This window comes from Streptopelia decaocto (genome assembly GCF_964273445.1).
Source record: "Streptopelia decaocto genome assembly, chromosome: 2".
In the NCBI taxonomy this organism is placed as follows: domain Eukaryota; kingdom Metazoa; phylum Chordata; class Aves; order Columbiformes; family Columbidae; genus Streptopelia; species Streptopelia decaocto.
Window position 1 is genome coordinate 141,367,993 of NC_138655.1, and position 26,849 is coordinate 141,394,841.

At 38.5% G+C, this 26,849-nt stretch overlaps 1 protein-coding gene across 1 annotated transcript in view; it reads right to left on the reverse strand.

Annotated features, from left to right (window-relative positions):
- Positions 1 to 1,022: 1,022 nt before the first annotated feature.
- Positions 1,023 to 26,849, reverse strand: part of ITGA8 (integrin subunit alpha 8) — a 105,074-nt gene continuing 79,247 nt past the window's right edge. The window contains exons 27-30 of the mRNA XM_082046934.1: positions 23,998 to 24,111; positions 12,887 to 12,988; positions 6,033 to 6,155; positions 1,023 to 4,816 (exon numbers count right to left, since the gene is read on the reverse strand). Coding sequence (XP_081903060.1) covers positions 4,730 to 4,816; positions 6,033 to 6,155; positions 12,887 to 12,988; positions 23,998 to 24,111 — 426 coding nt within the window. The 3' untranslated portion in view covers positions 1,023 to 4,729. The remainder of the gene's footprint in view (positions 4,817 to 6,032; positions 6,156 to 12,886; positions 12,989 to 23,997; positions 24,112 to 26,849) is intronic.

Here is a 26,849-nt window from a genome sequence, read left to right on the forward strand (position 1 = left end):
AATAGCACCCTTGGAAGACTTAGCAGACACCTGAGATATCTCCCGATGCCTATTCTGTGCCTAAAAATGGAAAGTCTAGATCTAAGCCTGGGCCTCCTGTTAGACTTCACTGCTAGTTTAAACCTATTTTCTTTCTCAGCTTCTACTATGCTGACCTGACTTTTCCTAAATGCTACTAAAATACTAAAAAATAACAAAAAACCCCAATCAGCAAGGCTATTTGAAGAGTCAAGAACTATCATATATACTTCAAAATGTAAAATTTCTACAACGGATATGATATGAGATTCATGGAAACTCTTCGCAACTTCAGAGATTATTTTCTGATGCTGTAGGTCTAATGTGATAAATGGAAAATATTAACCTTCATGACTGGGAGAGCATCAGAAGACAGATGCTGTTTCTGCTTTTGCCATGCACTTGATTTGGTTGCCTTTTATTTCTCTTGTGCAGGTTAAAGTGTGCCCTCCTCCTCCCAAGCTTTGCTGTCAGGATTGCTTGGTATTTGGTCTTTACAGTGATGATAAATGAGGGCAGGCACAGGAGAAATGGGAATCTAAGGTTGATGGTTTGTTAATATGACTCTGAATATGAGTTTGGGCAAAATGTTGAAAAGTAAGCTGGGCTTTGCAATGCACTGACCATTCCACATGGCATCCTGAATCCTGCTCTGCTGCTGTGATCCTGAGCTTGTTTCTGGAAAAGCAGTCCTGCCTGACACAGAGCAGTTTTGGAAAGAGTTGCTGAAATCCACTTTGCAAACCATTACTGAAACAAAGAACAATACACAGCAAATGAAATGTGGTGCATCGGTTAAGTAGATGCAACATGATTAAAGCAAATGAAACCATCTGAAAAGTGAGTTGAACAATTACTTCCATTCTTCTTTTCTAAAAATCACTGTGTACAGTAGGGTAGCATCTTGAATAGTTAAGTTCCCCCCAAACACAACATGCAGGCAAAATGAGAACAGTCCTTCAATATTAAAAGCATTCCTGCTGTGTCACATCATGGCGCCTGCATAAGCTAAATTCAAGACTTTTTATTGTCAAGAGGCACTACCATTACACTACATTTTAATATGGATCTTTGCCAACAATCATAAATAAAACACTCACTCATAATTCCTAAAGGCAGTGTGTCAGATGGCATTTAATGAAAAAAGTTTGCTACAGTGTTGTGGAATCCCATAGCCAATAGCCGGTTGGGACTTTCTCTCCCCTGCATATCTCTAGGTGTTTTATTGGTTCTCAAAAGGCTTTTTAGTTAATGTGTGCCATGCCCATTAGGAGATCCTTCTTGCTAATGGATGAAAAAGTCACAGTGGAAGGTAGAGAAAATCAGTGCCATTTTTAAGAGATGTCTAATGTGGGAAACCTGGAAAAGCTGTCAGGGCAAAAACGCTGGAGAAGACAGAAAAATGGTAAATGAGTTACAGAATGGTGACAAGAGAAAATTCTTAACAAGCTTGTCGTTAAATGAAAATTGTGTTTGCCAAATACCTTTAAAGATTAAATCCGTAAGTGGCAACATATCCAAATGTACTGATTCCTGTTATGTACATTCTGAAATTTTCATAAAACAGAAAATGTCACTTGACCCTTGACACTCTTAAAATTCTGCTGTATGATGAAATAGCTGGACAGCATTTCTCAAACTCGGTGAGAAGCATGTGAACTGAAAGATGAATGTCTCTCTGTTTCCTAGACTGATGTGGTGGTCATAGCAATAAACAGTTTAAGAGGTTTTAATTTATAAAGTGACCTGCTATTTTTTCTGTTCTCCCAACTACTGCTGTATTCTCAGCAATTAGCAGCTCACGACATACATTTGGATGTGTAAGGCTGAATTACTTTTACAGAAAGCTGCATTTAGTAACTCATTACAAGGCTGACATCACTGAAACAAAAGTTCAGTCATGTAGGGATGTGGCAGAGGTTATCGTGCAGCACATTACTAATATACTGGGGGAAAGATTATGTCAACTGCCTGCTGGTGTCCACATCCAGGATGCAATCTCCCCAGGGGATAAACACTCTTGGCAAGCACTGAAACACAGAAATCTCCTTTGCAAAGCTGTTTGCAATTTGCAGTCAAAGCTATCCACAACTCTGGGACCCAAGACTACAGTCCTTGACAGCACACGGCTCCAGACATTTCCACGGGGGAAGTTTAATCTACAAGGATGTAGAAATATAAAACAAAGTTTTGCTCAAAGTAACTGTTTGTCAGATCATGTGCCTCTAATTTGGTTTCCAGTGACATTACACAGCTGCAGCCAATGGATTCCAGCCAGGCCCAGCAGTCACTGAGGTTCTTTTCTTTTTGGTTTAAATTTAGTATCTGAACATGTTTTGCCCATCATTGAAATGGAGAATAATTGCTCAAAAGTGAACCATAGATGCTACAACTGCAAAGAACTTATTAGGTCACCTAGTCCCATCCTCAGAGCAATGCAGGATTGAAAACACATTGCAACAAATGCTAAACAGAGCTGTGGTGTTTTGTTTTTTTTCTTTCTTTTTCCTATTCTTTGTTCTTTATTGTAATCATTAATCAGTATATTCAAAAGTTCAAAAAACAACCACAAATGCCAGTGTAAACATGCTTCAGGTATATAAGTAATATAAAGTATTGCACATATAAAAGTCCTATGTTCAGTATCTTCTTATGGTGCTATTGCATCAGAGTAGGAGCTGTGCAGATGATGTGACTGCAATGAGCTAGCTGATCTTATTTGAGAAGCTGCTACACACAACAATTCAATATTTACAAAAGCTAGAAGCTCACTGTTTTTTTATGAGAGGATGATTTTGCCTGGAATGTATGGGATACAGAGGTGTGCAAATGTGGGACGGGCTTGCTTTGTGGTGCTATTTATCAGCAGCAGACACTCCTAAAGCTAAAGAATCCATAATGGTCTTCTTGCAAATTTGCTTTAGATATTAACATGGAACACATCTTCTCAAGTTCCCTAGATCCCACTTCAATTTCACAGCTCAGCCTGCATGCAAGAAATGGTAAAACTGTAAAATGTCCTGCCAGACTGACAGAAGGGACAATGTCTCATGGTTAGTTCTGTCCCCAAGTCTCAGGAAGCAGAAGGGCAGCTATCTAAAGGCAGCCAAGCAGTGGCAGAATGGATGAGCCCATTTGCCAATTAAGAAGCTGAGATGGATTGGAAAGAAAAGCAACTCAGGAAAAGAAAGTGTGGTGTTTGTTTCAGAAAATGAACAATCCCTCCTGAAGTTTACACAATATACATAGTTCCACACTCGTAGCACTCTAAGACTCAAGCTTTCTGGCACAAATTTGCACAGATCAGAGCTTAGAGCCTCTGCTGAGATAAGGATCATTTGCTGATGGAAGAGAAAGAATGAAGCCTCTCTTCCTTCGGAATCCTCAATCCAGAAAAAAAAAAAAAAATCCTAAATGTATATTATTTTTGCTCTTTACCTCAAAATAACTTTCCTTCTTTTTGTTCACGTTTGGCCACTGGCATCATATTTTTCTGCATAAATACAAATACAGCCCACCTTCCGTGCAAGGCTTTTCTTAAGAAATAATTCTATTCAGCCCTAAACTTTGTTGAAACGAACACTTTAAATAGGCTGGCAGCTTGTAGGCTGTAAAATAAAATTAAAAAAAAAGGCAAAGATTTCTTTAGATGAACAAAGCATTAGGGTCTACAATACACATTAAACAGAAGATACAATGGCAGTAGCCATTACATTTTAAGAGGCCATTTCAACAAAGTAACAAAGAAAATTTATCCTAGCCCAAAACCCCCAAGCCTTCTTAAGATTACCAGTGTGGCTGTGATAATTTAAATCAGTGTTTCACAAGGGGCTGTATCCCATGCCATCTGCACAGATGTCAGCCATCAGCAATGAGGGGACAACTCTCCCTCTGTGCTACACTGTGCATGGATTTAGTTATCTGGGTGTGATACTGCCAGCTTTGCGTTGAAAGAGATACAACATGTACTTGTTTATCATATGTCTTGTAAAATGTTGCATAAATCTTCTGCTTTGCAAACATTTTATAGCCAAGAAAGATGTGTTCTGTGTGTACAATGGGCTTACTTTTCTATTTACAGGCAAGGTAAGTACATGATTTCTATTTTTTTACTTTCTTGTCTCAAAATCTAAGTTGATGATTATATCAGATACTTATCCTGAAAAGGTGGAAAAATAAATTATTGTGCCCTATCTATAAAGTTCTTCATAGACTACCTTTGTTTTTCAGAAGTACTTTCACAGTACTGATATATTGCTTGTCTCCCTGAGACATAATTTCATAAAAGTTCTTATTCTTAGGGAGGTGTCAAAGGTATTCTGCATGATACAGTAGCGTTCAGAAGTTTTGTCCTGGTCCATCTTCTAGACAATACAGCAATGGAGGTGTTCTCTCCTTGGGAGATGTGGGCTTGTTCTGGAAGCACCTCAGTATACCACACGTGTTCAAAAGCATCTGCTGAAATGTAGACTGGAATTTGGGATAAACATTCTGTTCAGTGGTGAGTATGTTTGTAAGGCAGTGATAAAGCTGCTTTCTTTGGCAAGGATGGCCATCATGTGGCACGCTCTCAGAACGTTGCATAGATCAGTTTACGACACCACATCACTTGCAGGTACAAAGGAAGACTGGTGGAAAGAAGCCTTCATTTAATCCTCATCATGTTTCTAGTCTCAGGCAGGATTCTGACTTGAACTGTCACTCTCTTCCTCTATGCATCAGTAGTCTTGTTATTTGTCAGCTGTTCCCTGTCAGCCATGTCATCTTGAGGAGGTCTAGCTCTGTCAAAGAAGCCACACTGCAGAAAACAAACAACAGATACAAAAGCGTCATGGTAAGACAACCACAGGAAGACTCAGCTGCATTTCATTCTTCACTCAGTCAACCTGAAAGGTCAGGCACAACCCATGGCAGGCTGATAGACTGTGAAGCGTTTTTGTTTCTATTCAAATCATTCCCTATGAAAAATGAAAGTTTTAGGTGCATTGAGCTTTAAAAATTGCAGGAGATGTAAAGTTGGTTTGAATGCTGATACTGCCTGACTCTAATGAGAAAACTGCTAATTACATATCAGCAAGACACTCATTCAGAAAAGATATTTAGATTGACAGATAGTAACAATAAAAGAGGTGGAAGATGTGCTGGGAAATGTGCACAGGACAGGGTTGTGACCTAGACTAATGATTACTAAAGGTGAGATTCCTCTCACCTAACTTAACTGCTTAAAAGTTACCCTTTTGGTCAAAAGGTCAAAATTATGTAGGCTTCACGAGAGGTCAAAGGAGAGTAACGCCAAAGATCATTTCTCTCATCCTCTCATATTTTAGACATAGCTTTTTGCTTTTGTTAACTGTATAGGTGAATCTGAAAAAGTAGCACAGGCTAGACAGCTAACCTATAACCTGTAGGCAGCTAAAGGCAGATGAGCCATATCCCAATTTGAGAAGTTATTTTAACTTTTTTTCTTTTTTTAACAACAACTGAGACTATGGCCGAAAAATAAGTTTCCAGTAACTTGTCTTAAAACTTGTGAGGAGGAGTGTAACAACCAACACAGAGCTAGAAAATTTTGAAAACAGAAGATATGACATCCTTATATAAAAGGAAAACTTCTGAAATCTAATTCTCAAAGCTGGGAGTGTTGTTACATGCTGACAAAAACTGGAAATTCCTGAAGTATTCAGAGAAAACAAAGTTAGAGTCACTTCTTTTTGAACCTAAGCATCCTGAAAAAGAGGATCATAGGTCTTGGGAAATGGAGCCAAACTCTGTATGCCCATTTATAACCAGACTTTAATAATAAAGAAGGACTTTGAAAACAAGTTCCCTCCATAAAGGTCAGTGACACTAGCATGTCAGAAATGCCAAAACAAACAAGACACATGTATTGTTGCTTTTGCTCCAAACTGTTAAAGATCACAAAATTCCAGCCTCTCTTTTTCTTATCTGTTAGTGTCTTCCAGTCTCTTTCAGGGTTTTTTAACAACAAAAATAACAGTAATAATGAAACATACCTTCCATAAAGCTAGGGTCAACATTGCTAGTACCAGTAGTCCAAGAAGTATTGCTAGAATTATAACCCATAAAGGGATTACAAAGGAGACATTTGGAGTGGACCAAATGACAGATGTTCTGATCTGAAATGAAAAGAATATATTAAATGAACAAAAATCAATCAAGTAAAGCACATCTGATGGTAGAATACAGAGGTTATAAGCATCCACTTCAATAACATTTTGCAGATTAGAAACACATATTGCTTGGAATTCTCCCATGTTTGCTTCATTTACTACAAGTTCCTTCCCACTTGCTCATGATAATTACTAGAAATGGGATTCGCGCATATACAAAAGTCTTGTATCAGACAAACAAATCATTTTCACTTAACAGAGAAGCAAAAAATACCCTCTGTGCAGATGCTTCAAGATTCAAGGAGGAAAACTCTACTCACATGTATGCAGGTACAGCCTAGGCCAGTACAACAGACTTACATTGAATTACTCTGCACCAGCGTTTGACTTCAGCCCAAACTCTTAACTCAAACCACAACAGATACCAGCTACATTATTCTCAATTTAATTTCTGTTGACAAACCAGTATACATTTTTTTCTACGACTTGCATTACAGCTAAGAAGTCCAAAATGAAGCTCACGCAGAGTGCATTGTCCCTGTCACAAAGCCCAATGCGCAGTACGATGTTATGGTCCTTAAAAGAAGCCAAGCATGCAGATTGTTACCTAAATGAGAAATAAGCATGAAACGCTCCCTCTTATTGTCCGAGGCTCTAGAAAGCAGCAGGTGCGTATAACATGAGTTATGAAAGGTTTTAATTGACTCAGCAAATTTCTCTCTTTAGACCTTCATCTCAACAAAGAGTAGTAATAACCCTTCTGTCCTTCTCCTTCTGGGGCCACCCACATGTGTCACCTTGTCCTCACTCTCCCTTCCACACCTTGTACCAAATTTATTCTACGCTCTCAGACTCTGCTTGGAAGGCTCCTCAGTTTGAGCTTTCCTTAGCCCCTCAGCCACAATTGTGTCCCTTCAGTTCAGTTTATTTTGATGAACTTCCTCTCTATTGTTAGTCTAGGAAGTTATTTCTCTTTGGGGTTTTCTGTTGGACCTCTTTCATTTACTCATTTACTGCTAGTCTCCCTTAAACACGATAAGTATGTGACAGATGGAAATTATTTTTTTCATTACAAGAATGAACGATCTATTTCCCAGTCCCTTTTTTTTTTTTTTTTTTTTTTTTTTTTGCTATTCAGGTGCTATTTGCACTTGAAATTTAGCGCAACACTATACTTATTCATTCATGGAACAGCATCCTAAGTTTGAAGACTGGACATGACTCTGTAGTCCAGTTCAAAGTCAATTCCATTTCTCTCACTTTTCTCCTTGATCCTCTCTCACAGTTTCTCATGATCAGCATAATTTCTCAGACATTTCATTCTGCAAGCACCAGCAGATCTGTCTCCCAGCTACTGTCATGCTGAACTGGAAGACCCTTTGGAATAGTCCTTTTCACTTATATCATCTGTGCAGCCAACTGTCCCCTACTCTGACACAGCATTTAGAAAGATGGCCGTCTGCTGAGGTCACCTGCTGAATATTTCTTTTATAGTATTCCTCACTGTTGTGGGACACAGATCATAGTTGAAACTGCGGACAAACACTTATGTATGTGGGATACGACTTGCCTTCTACCAAAGCTTACAGTGAGGGTTACACAGAAAATTCCAAGACACTGCCCAATCCTTCTGGAGTTAGCACTTTGACATTGACCTGTATCCCCAAGATGAAATGCTTGCAGTGCTGGCCATACCATTGTTGATCTAACAAACACATTCAGCTAATAAGTTTCTCTGATGCAGCTGTAAATAGTTATTACTCCAAAAGACTTCAAAAGATAACATATACAAAGAAGTCATATGTTAGCCAATTAAAGCAAGAAAAAATATTTTGAGTCAAAAAGAATTAGTAAAAAGACCCATAAAATCGCACCCCCGGGTCCCAACAGATATCTTGCCGGTGTGATCAAGTGATCAACTACGTCACTGCAGGGAAACCATTCCCGTCCCCAGGCTCCTCTTTGGGTTGCTTCTTAACTACTGTAGAACTTCATAGACTCTCTGTATCATTAGCTTCACCAAGAGCAGCACTCATTTAGTAAGGACAAAATGTTTTTGAATGGCTTTCCTTGTGTCTCAGAGTGGTATTGTATCTGCCATTAAAATGCATGGGCAGAGAAATGAGAAAACGGTCATCTGACCTGTCTGTAAAGATTCTTCCCAGAGAAAAACTGGTTAGGGAAAAAGATGAATGCAAGTAAAAGGCTTATGTGGCCAGGGAAATCAGAAAGGATGCGGAGATGCATGAAGCCTGTAGCAAGCAATGAGCTCAGCCGTCCAAGGAAGAAAGCATCTCCCTTCTACTGCCTGAAAATCCTCATGAATGCTGCCCTGAGGCAAACCTTGAAGACCTGATCACATACCACACAAGAGTTAGAAAGTGCTGATGAAAATTTAATGGGCCCCGAGACAGCAAAAACTGAAATAGATTAAAAATCCCAACTCATCCACACCGTGCACTTCCTCTGCTGGCAAAGGCTGTGGTGCCACAAACAAGATGGTTTGCTAAAATCTTAAAACCATCTTGCCTCACCCACATCCTTTTCCCATGAATCCGTCTTTGTCTTGGGTTTTTGAAAGCAAGGCAAGGGTTGTGCTAAGTGCTTGAGATTTATTTCCTGAGCAGAGGGTTTTTTGTAGTTGTCAGTCTCACTCCTGTCTGTGTGCATTACCAGTAGTATACAACGCCCCTGGGCTGCCACGTTTTATACTGTGTACAAAGACTCGCATGGCTACTAAAGCAATTCCCAGTGAACAGTTTGACACTGCAAGTCCTGAACACCCACAGAGCTGAGGCAGAAGCTGGAGGGAAAGAAAGAAACAAAGCATCCCTTCAGTTTTGCCTGCCTCATTTCACCATTTCTACAGAAAATTGTTCCTTCTCCACCCCATGCTGTCCACAACAGTTTTAAATATGATTTTGATTTAACACAAGTTTGCATTATTCGGCTTGGATTTCTGTTCTTCTCCATGTGGTAGGTTTAGTAGTTCAGGATCAGAGCCAGGAAACGTTTTTGGGGGGATTTATCTGTTTTCATCTAAGGCAGTCAATATGAAGAAGTGGAATTTTTACACAAGTGTTGTGTGTTGGCACTGTACGTAAGATACATGTTGGCTTTCCTCTCCATTCAGGGCTGGAAGACTTTCTTATAGCGAACAGTGAAAACTGTGGTTGCTTCTCTATCAGGGGTGTAAAGCACCTCATGGACTTGAGAGAAGCCATCTGACTTTTGGCTTTTCACACTGCCAAACCTCTCACACCTTTTGTCTGTAAAGCGGTGACAAGGAGTGCCATCTGCCTCAAGAACCAAGATGAGGGTGAGACAAACTTCAGAGTTCGTTAGCCTTTCTCTGCTATTGGAAATAAAATACAAGCTCATCGTAGCTTGGATGCTGCCTAATAGTCTCACCTTCAGAAGCACTGTTGTGGCTCCATTAAAGTATTTCTACAGGGGGGAATTTATTTAACTTCTTTTTTTTTTTTTTTTTAATGTGCCACAGTAAAGCACATTGCAAGTAAATAAAAGAAATCTTTTTTTTTTGCCACTATTTTTTGTACAGTTTGAATTTTTCTCCTATTTTGGTGCTACTCAATGTATAGCTTCACTATTGTCTTTGATTCCACTGGAAGGCAGCACAATGCAGACAGTAGCATGTGTGGTAAGCTGCTCGTTCATCAGCAGGCCCTTGTGGATAGATGGGAATGAGGTTTTACCAGTGCAGACATTCAGAATGGCCCGAATGCAGTGTCTGCTGGTGATATTCTCACAAAGCTATTTTTTTCCCTCTTGTCCTTTAATACACACTTAAAAAGAAACTTACCAAATAAATTAGTTACTTAATAGATTTACTGCCCATGATGACCTTCCTCTAATCTTTACTCATTTTACCTACAGAGACTGAGAAACGGGAACTCTTTATACTCCTACATGTTCCCTTCCAACCTTGGCAGCATGATGTTCTTACACATTCTGCAAAAATGCTCAAAATAAAATGTAAAAGTGCCCTTGAGCTTGTAGTCATAATTAATATTGACATTTATGAACGTTTGTGCAAATATATTTAATAAGGAATATAGCACATTTAAAATTAAAGTCCTCATCACCATGTAATAGCTAAAAAAGAGTTAAAGGCTTTAGTCTGACATCAGTTTTACTCACTGTAGGACAATGGTCAAACAGTTTATCCTATATGCATCCCTTCTGAAGATCCCATCAAGCATTTAAGAAAAGCAATCATCTTTTATTAAACTCCAATACTCAAGAATCATAAATTCAAACTGAACAAATTACTGCTCATTGTAACTGTATACTTTTTATAACAAAAAAGTATTATTTTACCTTGCACATGAAATTTATCAAATAGGATTGTATCATTTACCATAATAATGCCTCTAAGAAAAAACCTACAATTTTCTCTTGAATGATACAGCTATTAGCAAGGAAATACAACCAGTTGTACAATATGTAGTTGTAATTCCAAGCCTATCAAAATCAATAGAAATACTTTTTTTTTAATTTCGGTGAATCTTGGTTTAAGCTCCACTAAGTTCCAAGCTAATTTTGATGCCCTTTTCACTCTAATGTTCTACTAGAAAAGACTGAGACTTTCTTACGTTTAGGTAACCTTTCACACATCTATATATAATGACCCTCTGTTCAAATTATAGTCCTATATTCTGTGATGATGGAAATCAAGACCTCAGTGCTGCAAATGTGTAAGCATATACACATGACTGTGTAGATTACCAATGTGTATGGGATTCTTTATACAATTGACATTAAATATATATACCAGCCTGCAAAATTGGAACCCAGTGCTGTATGAGTTAAATGAAGGTCATATGCTCTGTTCTTTTAGAATATATTCTCTTCACTGTATAAACTGTAAGTTGTTAGCTGATCATTTAAAATATATATTCTTTTGACAATTAATTTTAAAATATTAAAATCTTTATTCCACTTCCATCCTTGCATTGTCTGAAAGAAAACCATAAACTTCCAAATAAATCTTTGGAAACTTTTTAAAGCACAACCAGTGATCTTTTTCAGAAGGAGCGAAAATATTAAGCATTGCCCAACTTCAAGCAAATATTTCTTCTTGCAAGTGGAACATCAAAAGAGCTTGTGCATATAACACATCAAGCTGTAGAGCTGGCAAGCATCCACTGCCATGTTCAGATATGAAACGACATAAAAGCGCTATCATTTTTCAACATTTTACAGTTGCCATTACAGGCATTTTGTTATAAATCATCTGCAGCAAATAACAAGCATTATACTGGCTGGAGTAAGAGAATAAAATGCTTATCTGATCATTTGATAGATCATCTGACACTTGTTGAGAACAGCAGGCTATCACCTGGGGTAAAGCACTTCAGTCCAGATGAAGGCACCACTATCAACAGAGTTCTGCACAACATGTGTTTCTGGTATGGAACACATGCTGCAAGAAAATATTAATAAAAAGAGCCTGAGTATAACTGTCAGCTTGGAGCCTTTGAACCTTTCTGTATGAATACTGCCTTGAGCACCAAACCTCTCTGGTAAAATCAAGGTTGTCCTGATGTTAGAGGTTGGCGTCACTGGGCATATAGGACCGAGAATTCACCTTGTGTCTCCCCAGAGCAAGTATTAACATCAACCGTTCAATCTGTGCTTGTTCAAAACAAAGCTTTATAGCCTGGATCCTCTAAAATATATTCATTGCAAGCTGTAAAGTGCTTTTTTATGTTGGTTTTCCATGTAAGAAAATATTCTGTTCCCTACTGCATCTCAACAGACTGATACGATGTATTTGCATCAGGATTTAACTGGGAAAAATTTGTACTGAGCTTATCTTTTAAAAGGACTATGGATGATAAATCTTTATAAAGGTGAGAACAACAAGTCTTCAAATTCACATAACTCTTATGGTAGAATCAAATTTTGCACTCATATTTTGCTTATTTCTATCAGTAATAATGAAATAGAGTGAATTTTAACCATGGTATTAGACACCATGACAAGCAAATTCTTTTAAATTTCTCCCCAGACTTAACGCTTTCGCACTAGCAAACAATTAAATCAAACCTTTGCCTTCAAGATTATTTTTTCATATAGTAATCCATGGCCATGCAAATCTTTCTATGCAAATAAGGCAAGTACTTTAGTATCTATCTATCAACCACATCTGTAGGGATCACCAGGTAATTTCATATTTGCAACTGCTGTGCTGTGACGTGGAAACCCTGGAGAGATATGCAGACCTTTCTGAAAATCAGGGTATCAAAGAAGCTTAATACAGATAGGAGAGAAGTTGCCATAGATAATCCTAAGTTTGTGTGAGAGAACTGCTGACCGGAAAAAGAGTGAAACCTCTAAACCTGACAGAAACAAGATTCTGGATTTTGCACAAAAAAATTCTTGCAGATTTTTTTTACTCTAAGCAAGGTAATAACACACTTGCTTTCACCATTTCTTGTTTTCTTCTAGGTGAAAAATCCATCCTGATCGCAACAAAGCAGTCTGCAGATTAATGCAGCAAGAAATTATTTTAAAATGGAATTAGTATCATATATCAGCAACTTCCACAGAAAGCAATAAAGGTATTTCCTTTAGGTATCATATCAGGAATTCACACCAGAAAGACAGGAAAGACTGATCTCAATATTTTCATCTATAAAAACTTTCACAGCTGTGATCAGAATGACCAAATACATGTGCTTCACACAAAGATATCATTTTCAGTTACTTACTGCTATGCTTCCTTTGGGGAGCTTTGCTGGTTGCACTTTATATGGCATGCTCTTAACTTCGAAGGACACATTGGAAGAAAGAGTATAGAGATCGTTCTTTCTCTGAAATTACATTAATAAAAAGAAATTATTAAAACTCATGCTTACACTTAAAAACACTATGAGAAATAACAGAGAAAAAATACAGAGCACTGATTTCCTAAGGCAAAGGTGGTTCATTTTGGTAAATAATACAGCAACCCTGAGAATTGTATGTGTCCACAAGACAAACACATAACGCAGCTGAAACACAAAGACTGCATGTTCAAATGGGGAAGAAGGGTTAGATATGCAGAAAGACACATACAGTTGTTTCTCATATTTCTCTCTGAAACAGGAGACTGGTGATTTTGAAGCAGGGGGGAGGTTTATGGGGTGTCTGTGTTTTAAAATCTTGCCTCTGCTCATCAATTCCAACAACAAACACAGGTATCTTGAGAAGATTTCCAGGTCTACATTGAGATCAGGCTGAGGCCCTGATGGCCTCAAAGGAAGGCTGTGCCTTCCCATCAAAGACCAACAATAGGCACAAACATCTCTGAACTACACTTAGAGAGTGATCCATTTGCTATTGCAGCAGAGCTCAGAAAACCCAGAACAACTCATCTTGCTTTTTTACTATATTGTACAACTGCAACAGGAATGTATAGCAGTCATTGTTTAACTGCTGCCTAGTAAAATATCTATATAGCTCTCATTAGGCACTTCAACAAACCCAAAGACATGCAGGCAAAACAAAATGTATCCGACAGTTCTGTCTTAAATTTGTTCTTGCTTGTATCTATAAAACATTATTAGACTAGATTAGATTAGATTAAGCATTACCTTCTCTGTTTTAGACTAAAAACTGTTACACCATGCAGCTTATGCTATGACTTTTAATTAGTGTTTTCACCTCATTTGGAAGCTAGGTAGGCACTTACACACTATGTCTGACCAGTTGTGTGTCTCATCGTGCTGTTCTGACCTTAACAATAACCTCCTGCTATGTGCAAACTGCCTTGAAATGATAGTTAAGTGCTGGTGTGAAAAATATGTGCCTAAATGTGTTATAAACTGGTGTAAGAGCTGACATGTGAAAGTGCATGTCCCTCAAAAAATTCTCAGTGGTTGCAACACTTACTACAATGCTTATAAATATTTTCCACACACATATTTTGAATCCTGTTGAGCTTTTGGCATCATTGGTACCTAACTGGAATTAGTTTTGAAGGCTAAGTACATCAAGCATCAAGTAAATCCTTCAGTTAATTTTGAATTTGACATGTATTTGACTGAATGTTATCTTGCTACAGAGAGAAGCAGCTGCACTGTATGTCCTCTTGTTGTTATCCCTGGGAAGGATGGCTGAGTGGTTACAATGATCTTCTGGAAGTCAACAAGTGAGTTTTTAGTTCCACCTCTGCAACAGATTTTTTGGGTGATGCTTATCTTGTATATCTCATCACATGTAAAGAACATTTGGGATAAGGCTCTACTTTTGAAAAAGTGCTTTGATATGCTCAAAAAAGGATTAGATAAGGGCTTGGTATTATGACAATGACTACATCCCCTTACATTAGGTTTCTTAAGGTAAACAATTTTAATCTGTATGAGAACGTTTTAGAAGCCCTTAATAATTTTTGCTACCTGTCTCAATCCTTTCTGAACTACAATGGCCAGAATTCAACACAGTATTTGACTACTGATTTACGGAAAGACAACCTTGCAACTAAAGCAATCTTTCATTTCAACACCAGGTTCTCACAGTCCAGTGTATTTGGAATGTCACCGTCACTTCCTAAACACCCTTCTGCAAAACTCTTTCTCCTTCCTTCTACTTCTTGCACATTTAGAAGTTCTGCTCCATTGAAAAGACTCAGTTCCTATGTGATTACTCAACATCTTTTCCTCCCTGCTAGGTGGTGCTTTTCTCTGGAATGTCCTGTTGCATCAAAGCCAAAAACCCTCTCTAAAAAATATTTCTCCCCTTTCAGTTGTTTTGTGGAGCAAGGACTGAGGTAAGAAGATGTCATGATGATTTGGGTTACTGTTTCTTTCCTTCACTGATGGAGAAAGGTTTGTTTGTGAACATGACCTGAAATAAGCATAACCTAAATCTTGAAGCCAGCTTGGACGTAGTTGGATAATCATGGCCCAACTCAAAGTTTTCACAGAACTGCTGAGGTTGTAAGGCACCTCTGGAGATCATCTACTCCAACCACATGCTCAAAGCAGGGTCAACTAAAGCAGTGTGCTCAGGGCCATGTCCACTTGAGTTTTGAATATGTCCAAGAATGGAGACTCCACAACTCTAGGAGTAATCTGTTCCAGTGTATGACTACCCTCATGGTGAAACGTTTTTCTTATGTTTAAATGGAATTTCCTGTATTTCAATTTTTCATTCTTCCCTCTTGCCCTGTTACTGCATTTCATTGAGAAGAGCCCGGTTCTGTTTTTACTCCCTCCTATCAGTTGTTATACACACTGATAAGATCCCACCTGAGCCTTTGCTGCTCCAGATTGAACAGTCCCAGCTCTCGCAGCCTCTCCTTGTATATCAGATGGTCCAGGCCCTCAGTCATTGTTGTGGCCCTTGGTTGGACTTGCTCCAGTATGTCCATGTCTCATTTGTCCCAGGGAGGCCAGGACTGGACACAGCACTCCAGATTTGTCTCACTAGTGCTGAGAGGAAGAGTCACCTCTCTTGACCTTCTGGCAATGCTCTTCCTAATGCATCCTTTAAGTCACTTGTTAGGCTCAGCTCCTAGTAGGCTTTTACTTTCCTAACTCTGTGCCTGCATGCTCGGACACTGCCTCTGTATTCCACACACAGCCTCTGCACTGGGACAACTGACTCTGCTTCCACCTCCTTTATATTTCCTTTCTATGTGTGAGTTTTACCAGGAGCTCCTTGTCCATCCATGCAGGCCTCCTGCCACCTTTCCTTGACCTCCTGCATGTCGGGATGGACAGTTCTTGAGCTTAAAGAAGGTGATTCTAGACAATCAATCACTAGTTCTCCTGGACTCCTCTTTTCTTCAGAATCACCTCCCAAGGAGTTCTTCCAAGCAGAACCCTGAAAAGGCTGAAGACTACTCTCCTGAGGTACAGGCTTGTAGTTCTGATATTTGCCTTGTCCATTCTATCTTCTTTTTAAAAAACTAGTCAAATATGTGAATGTTTACTGAAGTCAGCACATTTATTGCATTCTGGAACTCATTTGGCTATGCCATAATTTTGTTCTTTTAAAATACTGAGAGCAGCCAAATGTTTATTATCAGAACATTTAACCTCTTCTTGAGGGTTACACAGAGAATGAGCAATATGAAGAAAACTGCCTCAAATTACTACATAGGGACAGTCAAATCAGCTCCTTAATATAGATGGCATCTAATGAAAGAGAACTACCTTTGCTATCAACAGTGTTTGAAATGAAAAATTAAACCAATTTAATATTAGACTTGGGAAATAAGTATTTTTTATATGCTTTCATGGCACTAAATATCTAGGAAATGATCTTCAGAAAAATAATTTTTCCTTATGACACTAATTATTTTCCATTTTCAGACTCCAGCCATTCTTCATCTTCTGTTCTACAGCACTAGACTTGTCACACAAAGTCCCAGCATGTTTTGGTAGTTGTGCAACAATTTGCATTCAGAAAAAAAGACTGAAAAAAAGCCTTGTCTTTAATTCTAAGTAATTCATATTAAGCAGGATTCTTGATACAATTTATATGATTTATAAAAGTAATCTGTAATAGAGAGAGGAGGATATGTTATATTATTAAAGAAGTAGACATTAGACAGGCACTGACTGGCTATGGTACAGTAAAGGCATTAACTCTCTTGAAACACCATATAAAGGAAACACAGCACTTACAGAAAAATAAATCCTTTCACCTACTGTATGTGGTTTATTTCATTTTGAGCTTATGTCAGCAATAAGAACATCAGAGGAGGTACTTCCTGTAGATTAATGCTTGGCTGGGGTTAACAACCTTCGGTTGTGACCACAGCTATCAACTTTTCTCAACCCTTCATTAGGCTCCTGGAAATGGTACATATTTCCATTGCTTTACAGCTTTAGAGCAGTGGTGAATATAAAAAGATTAGAGTGTATTTTCCTGCATTCACAGAATTATGTGTTTGTGACAAAAGACTTTGTAACAATGACTGTGGCCAGCATCAGCTGTGAACAGGATTTTTACTTGTACCAACACCTTGGAGATACAGGCAGCTGTCTCTCTCCTACAGCTTTGTTTATAATTCTCAAGGCATTTGTGAGAAACAGCATTTCTTTACTACACTATTTTTAAAAGAGCATGAATTTAAATATTCAGTGTTTACTGGAAGCAGCAGGACCTGTGGTTTGTAATTCAAGCTGAGGACCTCATCATGGCTCAGAGGACAGGGAGGAAGGAATTCAGTGTTAGTGAATGTCAGCAGCTAATGACCAACAGCAGGGAGCCCAGCCCCAGCTACACCAGCCTTGTGAGGTTCCCTTTGTGGTAGAACAAGCAGAGCTGCTCTTAGGTGCATCACTGAGACATTTGCCGGTATCCTGGCAAGCTGGAAAAACACGGCCATCCCCTTCATTGCTTGTGCAGTAGATCCCTAGCGGTCTATTTATCAAGGCTTCTCTCTTTCTCCATGCTTTTGTTTTATAAATAGATTTTTGAACTGAAGCCTTTGCTTTGTTTAACAGTTGCGAGACACAGAAGCATCCAGAAATGAAGAAAAGTCTTCCCAATAAATATTCAGTGCAGTGTTGCCCTAAGTATAATTGACACAAACAGAAATAATGTGGGAAGTGCTGGAAAATCTTGGACAATTTGAAAGAGACTTCTCCAGGCTCCAGTGGAATGCTGGTGGTTCCTGCAGGAAGCTCAAAGACCTGAAGTTTCCCTAAAAGGCATATGGAAGCATTAGAGAGCAGACTAAAATGCAGGGGCAAATCTGTCCCACAGGTAGGTAGACTGAGGGTAGGAGGAACAAAACTTTTAGGAGCTTAAAGAAGTCTGACAGGTCATTGTTCTTCTGCAGGTTTGAAGAGTTTAACTACTGGAAACACTCCCTAGAATGACTTTGTTCCACTGCCTCTACAGACCATTGTTGAGCTTCTCTGAAATACTTTTCTTCTGGTCAGATGTGGCCCAGTGGAGCCACCCTAACTGAAGGACATGCACTTTTCTCTATTGCAAGCTGCACGTGGCAGTGGAATTTTCCCCATAGAACTTATGCCTGCTAAATATAGATTTCAGTTCTGTTATAGCAATATTGACCTTTCTTGATTAAAACTTGTTTCCATTCATATATTCTGGAGTCTGGCACATTTTAGAGGCAAGAGGGTAAGCAATATGGTGTTACCTTCTAAATATACGTTTTGGGAATTCATTAGCTTGCTTTCTTTGACCCATACCTCCAAAAACCTGAACTACTGCCAATAAACAGAGTAGCTTACATAAATGCTGAGAGTAGAGGTCACACAACTATTGGTACTTTTATTAATTTGTTAAAAAATGCATGTGTGACTCTGTGCATGGTCAAAAAGTACTTGTGCTATTTGTAACAAGAGGGTAAGTCCACCCAAATGCATCTGTGACCAAAGACAATACACCTTTTCTGCAAGTCAACACATCCTCATTTCTGTCACTAACTTCTTACACTTCAGGTATTATACCTTTTGCAGTCTTTTAAATATACTATTTTGAATTGCAACAGAGGCAGATATTTTCTTGTGATTTCAGAACACTTTAATATACAGATTTTAATGGTTATCAATTTAAGATGTTTATTTCTTCATATACCTAATATTACCTATACTTTAGCACATCTAGCAAGAGTCTCATGTTCTGCTCATTAACATTTTGGCATTATTTTAAATAACAATGAATGAAAGCAAAACTAGCCCACACCCACGAAATGTCCAGCCAGTTCAGCTTCATGCCAAGGTCTCTTTTTTTCTAGCCTTCATTCCACACAAACAATCAAATCCAGCATAATACAGAATTTTTTGGCCACACAGAGTTTTCTTTTTTACTTCTTTTGTTTTTTCAAATAACAGTTGTTTGACATAATAGCAAATTTCTTTGGCAAATTCTTCCTTTTGTTATTATGTGTGGCTTGAAAGGCAGTGCCTCAAATTTATGGCTTTTAATTCCTAGTTTGAATTAAAATAATCTACTTAAACTTCCATGCATGGCTTATATATGACAGTTAGGGAGAGACCAAGATAATCTCTCTCATTAATTTTTCTGGTGCTTTCCTACTTCTATCCACAGATAGGGAATTTATGCTTTGAAAAGACTAAGCAAGCTTCCCTTGATTGAGATGTTTTCCACCGGGCACAGGAAGAGGTTCTGTGCTGAGGCTAGAAAATATTGTTCCTTGGATCATATCCCACTTACAGACTGAATAATTGCTCCCATAGTAAAGAGGAGAGAAAGAAAAGTGATTGAATAAAGAAGCCCGTACAAGAGCTAGATCTCTCACCTGCCTTGCACCACCTCCACCGGTTCACCTCTGTTCTGACTTCCAAGCCCCTGCAAGCACACAGGTGCTGCACAGTCAGTGTGGTCCCACTGCCCTGGTCATCTCCATGCTGCCTCCAACAGCCTTGGTGCAGCTGAACTGAGCCCTTGTCCCAAAAGCATTACCTAGCCTAGAGGATTCCTACCACACTAAAGAGTCTCTGAGTTCACCAGTACTAAAATATGGAGATTCTCAACAAAATTTCTCATCAAGGAAGAACAATTAAAACATGGACTCCAACAATAGGGTGACAGCTACAGGTGCCAGGCAGTGAAGGCAAAGGGGGAAGAGAGGACTGAGGGGACTTCTAGCTGATGGCCCAAGACAACAAAGTATTACATCAAGCTCCTTCTCATTTTCTATACCCTTCCAGACCTATCAATTTCTTTTTATTTCTTTGCAGAGATGCAGCTTCAGCAGAAGGGAACATCACCATTCTATAAAGCAGGGATGTGGGGTCTCTGAAGCTAAGGAAGGAATTTAATTCATGTCTTCCAGTCATGAGTTCTCTAACCACTACCCTACCAGCTCTAGCTTCTGCCACTGAGTGTTGAATAAACAAAGTCCTCCTTAAGACTTGCAAGTAATGCTTTAGGTACCTCCTGAGTCATTTTTGGATTCTGCCTTCTGAGACGATTGAAATATTCCTGCCTAATCCTGACTGGGGTGCCTATCCCCCTGATAAGGGGTAGCCATCATGCCTCATCCTGATAGTTAGTGCAAGGTACCTCATTGTCTCTGCATGCTGTATAAGAAGCCTAGGTGTTTAGTTTCAGGTTTTGGATTCCAGTCTGGGACCAGGCACTTAATATGTGGGTGTTGCAGCACTCATCATCTTTATTATGTTAAGCATATATTTCCATATTTAGGCATCTAAAAAGAAACAGGAGCAGCACATGTTCAGAAGCATTGAAATAACAAGTAATTAACAGAGAAGCCAAAACACGGCTTTGTATTCTATGGGAGCACCCCATTACAGTTTGGCTGCCATGTTTCTGTTGCTTTTCAGCTTTCTCAAAACTACCTTTTTCTCCCTTCTAGCTAAGGGAGTTCATGCAGTCAGTGATGCCAAAATCAAATATTTGGATCTGTCTAAAACTCAAGAGAGAAACAATACAATTATATTCAGTAACATTAAAAGAAATAAAATAAACTTCAACACTCTTGAGAACCTCACACATCCTATGTGTTTTGTTTTGTTTTGTTTTGTTTGTTTGTTGTTGTTGTGGTGGTGTTTTGGTTTTGCTTGGTTTGTTTTGTTTTTTACATTACTGCCTCCCCAAGCTCTCACAGAAAGAGATTTTTTATCCTTGTGAGGAACTTTCAATACAGGCTGAAATAACAGTCAAGAATGAGCTGAGTTCCACTTCCCACAGTGCTCTAAGTGTCCAAAGAGCTTGGAGGCTGCAAGGATGTTGCAAATCATACAGATGGTTCAGATTCATCATTTAGAAATACTTTTCAAACCAGATGTATTACTAGCCAACTCCTGAGTCTTATATTAGAAAGTACCCATCAGAGTTCAAAGAACACTGGGCAAGATCCCCTTGGATCTTCCTCTGATGACTCAGAAACACCAGGATTAGACAAATGGGGACATAATAGAGCCCTAACAGAACACAACGTAACATAGCCATGTAAGGTTGTAACTCTTTTGCAAGAATAAGGCTATTATTTGCTTGATCAGCAAGTCTGAAAACAAAAGTCAGCTTTACTAGAGGGTTGATATTTACAGCCAGGCTTTGAAGTTAATCCAAAAAAGTCAGTGATTCTTCTTGGCCTTTGCACAATGTCTGTCTGTCTCTATCTTTGTTGTCTGGTTGGGAAATTTGGGCTGCTTTATTTACTCAAACATGTCTAATCATTGCACGTCATTTAACTGTTATTCGTTATGGAGTTTTGGGTTTTAAGGTGACAGATTACAACTGTCAAGAGGCAAAGGGGTCAGCTCTTGTCAGTTAAACTAAGTGGAAGAGGAAGGAGTCACTCAATATATGACTAATCTTTTGTGGCAACAAAATATACAGGCTGATCTATATAACATTGATGAGAAACATTATTTATTTAATCCCAGCATTAATCAATCACTTTGAGTCAAATTCTTATCAGGTTTGCATTGGCATATCTAGGAGAAGTAAATACATAATGTCAGTGTGTTCTCAGTTTTCATGAGCACAAACAATTTCTTCTGCAGATCATCACATCTTCATTTAGATTATAACACAGTTGAGGAATGTTGTATGTCACCATTATCCTTCTTTGGCATATTAAAATTTTGTACATTAACTGCATGTGCAAAAGAGTATGGGATGTTACTGTAGAGACAGCAACTTCTCTTTTAAGTTTCTTTACAAAACCATGACCGTGGGGTTCAGTCTGGCCCTTCAGCACGCCTGCCTTCCTGGTTCAGAATAACCACATCTTGATTATTTTGACTGTATTTTAATCCTCAGTTTGAGTCTGCAGATTTCAGCCTAGCTAAAAGCAATTTTTTTTAAGGTTTACTTCAGTTTACTTCTGAAACAACCTTAGGAACTACAAGTTTACAGGCTTACTAAGAGCAGTTTATGACTTTTTTAGGAAGCTAATTACGCTCTGCAGTCTTTTATGGTGATGGCTGTATAACTTAACTTTAAAAGGGGCTGTGAAAAAGGGAACTGTTTTGAGGTGAGTGGGAGGAGGGCAATCAGATCCCATCACACTATTTGCTCTCTCTTCTTAAGATATAAGTTTGCACGTGAAGCAGGGGTCGTTATTCTGGCAACTTCTTAGACATAAATGGGAGGATGCAACACTTCTCTGGGGACTAGAATTTTTTACTTTGAAAAAGTTCTGTTGCTGTAAGTGGAGTTTTCTGAGCCTTTACAAAGCCTGTAAGTTATTATCTAAAGGAAACAGAAATGCTTCCTAAGGATACAGCTAAAAGGTAAAAATAAAAAGCTGTGTTTGATAGCAAGGGTGTGTAAGGGCAGTGGAGTAAGCAAAAGACGTACTTGTATGAGCATTTGCCATGAGGTCTCTGTACGCAGGGAGCCTACATGATGGCTCATCCTTGTGCCTGCCCACAGGCTGGTGTAAGGTTCCACCTCTGCCTTGAGCTCACCAAGTGAAGAGGAACAGCAAACCTGTGTCCCAAGGCATAGCTGTGACCCTTCTCCACCATCCAGATCAGAAGGAGGGCAGAGAAGGGTGTTTCAAATCGGCTGGATAAAGCATCCTCTGAAGACACCTGTCCGTCTTGCTGATGGCTACAGTTAGGCAACCAGCTTTGGCATCTAACTTCCAGATCACTCAAACTAGGTAAGATGTGTCCCACTGCTCCTGTATAAAACAGGCCACTGAATTTCATGCAAATATCCTTCTTCTGAATGTAAGCCAGGCTAACTAAGCTTATATTCTAGAAAAAGATTCTGTCTTCATTAAGAGATACTAAGAAAACAAGACTTCATGTCTTCTGTATTTAGTTTGTTCCAAGTGTTACACATCCTCTGTCACAACCAAAAACTCAACACTCTCTGTTTCTCATTAAATTTGTTTAGTTTTAGCCTCTTATAGTTATTTCTTGTTACATACTAAACTGGACTTAGAAAAACATTTAAGAGGCTAATTCCCACTGAAATAGCTGCAAATAGCCTAGAAATTTGGCATCTAAAGATCTGTGCAAGGGTTTCATGCATGTGTTTATTTTTTCACAAGACCTTGGTTTTGGCCGTTACAGAGTTAATTAGATCTCACCAGCAGAATGACAAACAGAATTACTTGACTGGATCCAGAATATGTCATGTCCAGATCCCAGTAAGGTAGCTAGCTAAGGGAGCTAAGCTTTATCTTCTGCTTGGTGAAGAAGATGGAGAAGGTTCACTGTGACATCCCTTGGACACTGCAGTGATCAAAATTATCACAGATAATTTTACACATAGCATACCATGGACACATGGCCAGCTGCGAGATAACAGCTGACAGTGCGATTCCTCTGCCTTACGCAATATAAATACAATTCTGAGAGCAGATAGAGTTGGAAATCCAAGAATTTTCAAAGAGAAGTTCATTTTCCCCATTGTCTGCACTGTCCCTTCTTTTTAGTGCTAAGTCACAGACTGTCAATACACGACTGTTGTATGTCATAGGAGCTTGACATATATGACTCTTCCCTAGATTAACAGAGAATGAATAACAATGAATTTTTAAGCTGGACACAATGTACGTCATCTACTGTTTGGCTCCAGCAAAGACCTTTCATCAGGAAAGATGTGATGAAAACAGAGCGTATCATGGAGATCTAAGGGATTATTGATTTGGGCTGGTCCAGGAAAGCAGAAACAAAACCAGGAAAGGTGTTTAAAAAAATCTTGGAGTTTTCTGGTAGGATTCAGCACATGAATTTGAGAGGGAGTGATAGTTAGAAAAAGAAAAGTAAGCAGCATGCATGTGACCCGAACAGGAAAGTGACAACAAAAAGGATCATTTAATTTCATCATTTGTGTTCTTAAATATCTGGTTAATGCTGTTTAAATGCTGATGTCTTTGTGTATAGAAAGAGATTTTTGTGTGCATTACCTCCAGGAATGTTTGGGCCCATAGCCGGGATCTGATTTTTAGCGCTGCGCTCTTCCCTCTTTCCAGTTGTCCCACAGTGCAGGAAATGAAGACACACTTCACATTTGTACAGTTCTGTGTATAAATTATACATAAGTCATACCTATGCTTTAAAAAATGTATATATATAATCACTTTCAAATGCTATAAATTTGCAAAACAAGTCAACTTTCCCTTAAAGAGTTAAGTAGTTTGAAATCAGTAATTTAATCTAATAGACACGAGATACCCCATGAATCATTGTGAGAACTACAAACCAAAGGGGAGATTGTTTTTGCACCACCAATGAATACAAACAACTACCTGTAGTAATGAAAATAAAAGTAATAATTGTTAACATATCTAGTTTGAAGAACTCTTAAAATGTCCAGGTATTTATCAATCCTCAGAAGCATGTGCTTTGTCTTTATTGGTCATTTTGTGATTTCAACACTACTTTTTTTTTTTTTTTTCTCTATGCCTGAAGTCTTATTTATATTCCTAAATGTTTCCCCTCTTCTAACTCTCCTGGTTTTCTTATTGGTATTTACATTATAGCAGCCAGAACATTTGCTGAGATTCATTACTTGCTCTACTTGAAACTTGTTGTCCATGAAATGTTCCTGATGAGCAGTGATTCTGGCTCATATACAGGACTGAAGACAAAAGCCAAGCCATGCGAGTCAAAACTATATACTCTGTTAAAATCTGCCAGAAAAATGTCACAAAAAAAGGTTGAAAGCTGACTGATGGCACTTAAGGGAATGAGCAGAGTCTCGTGGGGTAACCACAGAAATTAAATGGTGGTTTGGGGCACAGAAAGGAAGAAAGATCTCATAGAAAAATAATGAAAAGTGTGTGTAAAAAATTTTATAGGTTTATATATACAAATGGGTTTATACCTGAAAAGTTTTAGCTTGATTCAGGAAGAAGGCTGAGATTTTAATTGACACATAGTTTTATAATAAGGCAGAGAATCCTTCTTTTACAGCTGCTTTATTGACACTCATGACAGAGTTCTTGTGACCTCGAAAGCAAAGCTGAGTTTTCACAAGTACATTCCCTCAGGAGAGTGAGAATGGCTGCACTACCAAAGCCCAGAATTCAGAAAAAGAGATGATGATGTATGTAATAGGTCTGAAAACACTCTTAAGGAATCCTCTATCCTTGTAGACAGCTTTCTCCACAAATCTCTATCATATTACAAGTTAAGTAGAAGCTGTATGCTTAATCACTGTTTTCTAAATCTGCCTGAAAATGAAACTGTAAACCCTGGAACTTGCAACTATAAACCTTTTTAAAAAATGAATACGTCGAAGTATCTGTTTATTTGTCTTCTCAAGTTTAAACATCCTTCAACAAAATTTATTTATCTTGCAGGAAGGAGGAGAGCTGTTTTCATTAATCATAGTGACCAAAAGCACATATTAACAAAATAAATCATTAGTATGCAAAAAAAGTCTACTTCTGGCTGACATTTTAGGACCTGAACACATATTTCTATTTTTCTTAGTAATGCATTTAGCCTGTAGTGATTTTCAGAACTCTGTAACATTAGAACTAATGGAAGAGAAACCAAATATCTAATAAACAGTATAAACAGAGTAAGAGGTTTGCAGAACATTTTCCCTCTCTGTGAAAAAGTGTTGATGAAAATGAAGTTAACTTAAAATTTCTGACAAAAACATACCAATTTTAACAAAATATAACCTTTGGCTAATCAGTCATTTTCTAAAGCAACATTCACTTTCCATGTATACTTCAAATGTGTCAAAAGAAATTTAGTTTTTCTGGATCTGTAGAATGCAATGCTGAAGGCACAGAAAATTGGGACAGCTTTCTAATGGAACAAATGACATATTGCTTTTCTATGCCCATCCTGAAAAAGTCCTGCTATATATCCAGTGGTAAGCACTGTACTCAAACCTATCCCAATTTGTGCTTATCAAAAGCATATTGTACTAGGAGACTTCTCATCAAAGTGCCAATTTTATATTACTAACTACATACTTAATTGCTGTCTACATCAAGCAGCTTTGTATTTTAAGATGCAGACACAGGATATACTTAAGAACTTTGTTAAGCACTTTTATTTGCTGCAGCAGTTTCTATGTTGGCAGCATATGAGCCTAATCACTGAGAAAGATAACTGATAATTAAGGTATTACTGAAGAATGGATTAAGTGTTCTGTGGTATTGACTGGTATGTCTTGGAAAGCCCAGGCATTTTTCCTTCAGCCCTGGTGGAATCAGATGCTTCCCAGGGTACTATGCTGATGAAAGAATTACACAGGAAACAACAGTGATTATTATTTAAAATGAGTTCATCTGTCATTTTGTTCTTAATAACATTATAGTATTCGTTACTTTCAGATTCTATCTTCTTCCTGTTACAAAAATTGCCAAATTAACTCCCAGAAGCAGCATAATCATTCTATTACTCGGGAATGCTTAGGTCTGCGAGGTTCTCTTCGTCCTACCAAATTCCAGTGATGTCAAGGAATTGAACCATGAGCTCGCAGTGAATAGCTCAGCAGGAGACTGGTCAGCATGGAAGAAACTCTGCCTGTGGTCAATAAAAATAAATGGAAAGCAGTGACTGCACGAATCCCACAGCTGACCTCAAGGTCACCGAGTCTGAACGCAGCCTCTGAGCAAGGGAAGCTGACACCTACAATGCTGAAGTCTGCTGAAGACAGGATACTGAATGTAAGAATGGGAAAAAACAATCTCCTGAAAATAGGGCCAAATCCAGCTGCTCAGGCACCAGACTGACTAATCGGAACTGTTTTCCTGGGAGAGAGTTCTTCACTCTTGCCGCTGCGTTATCTGGA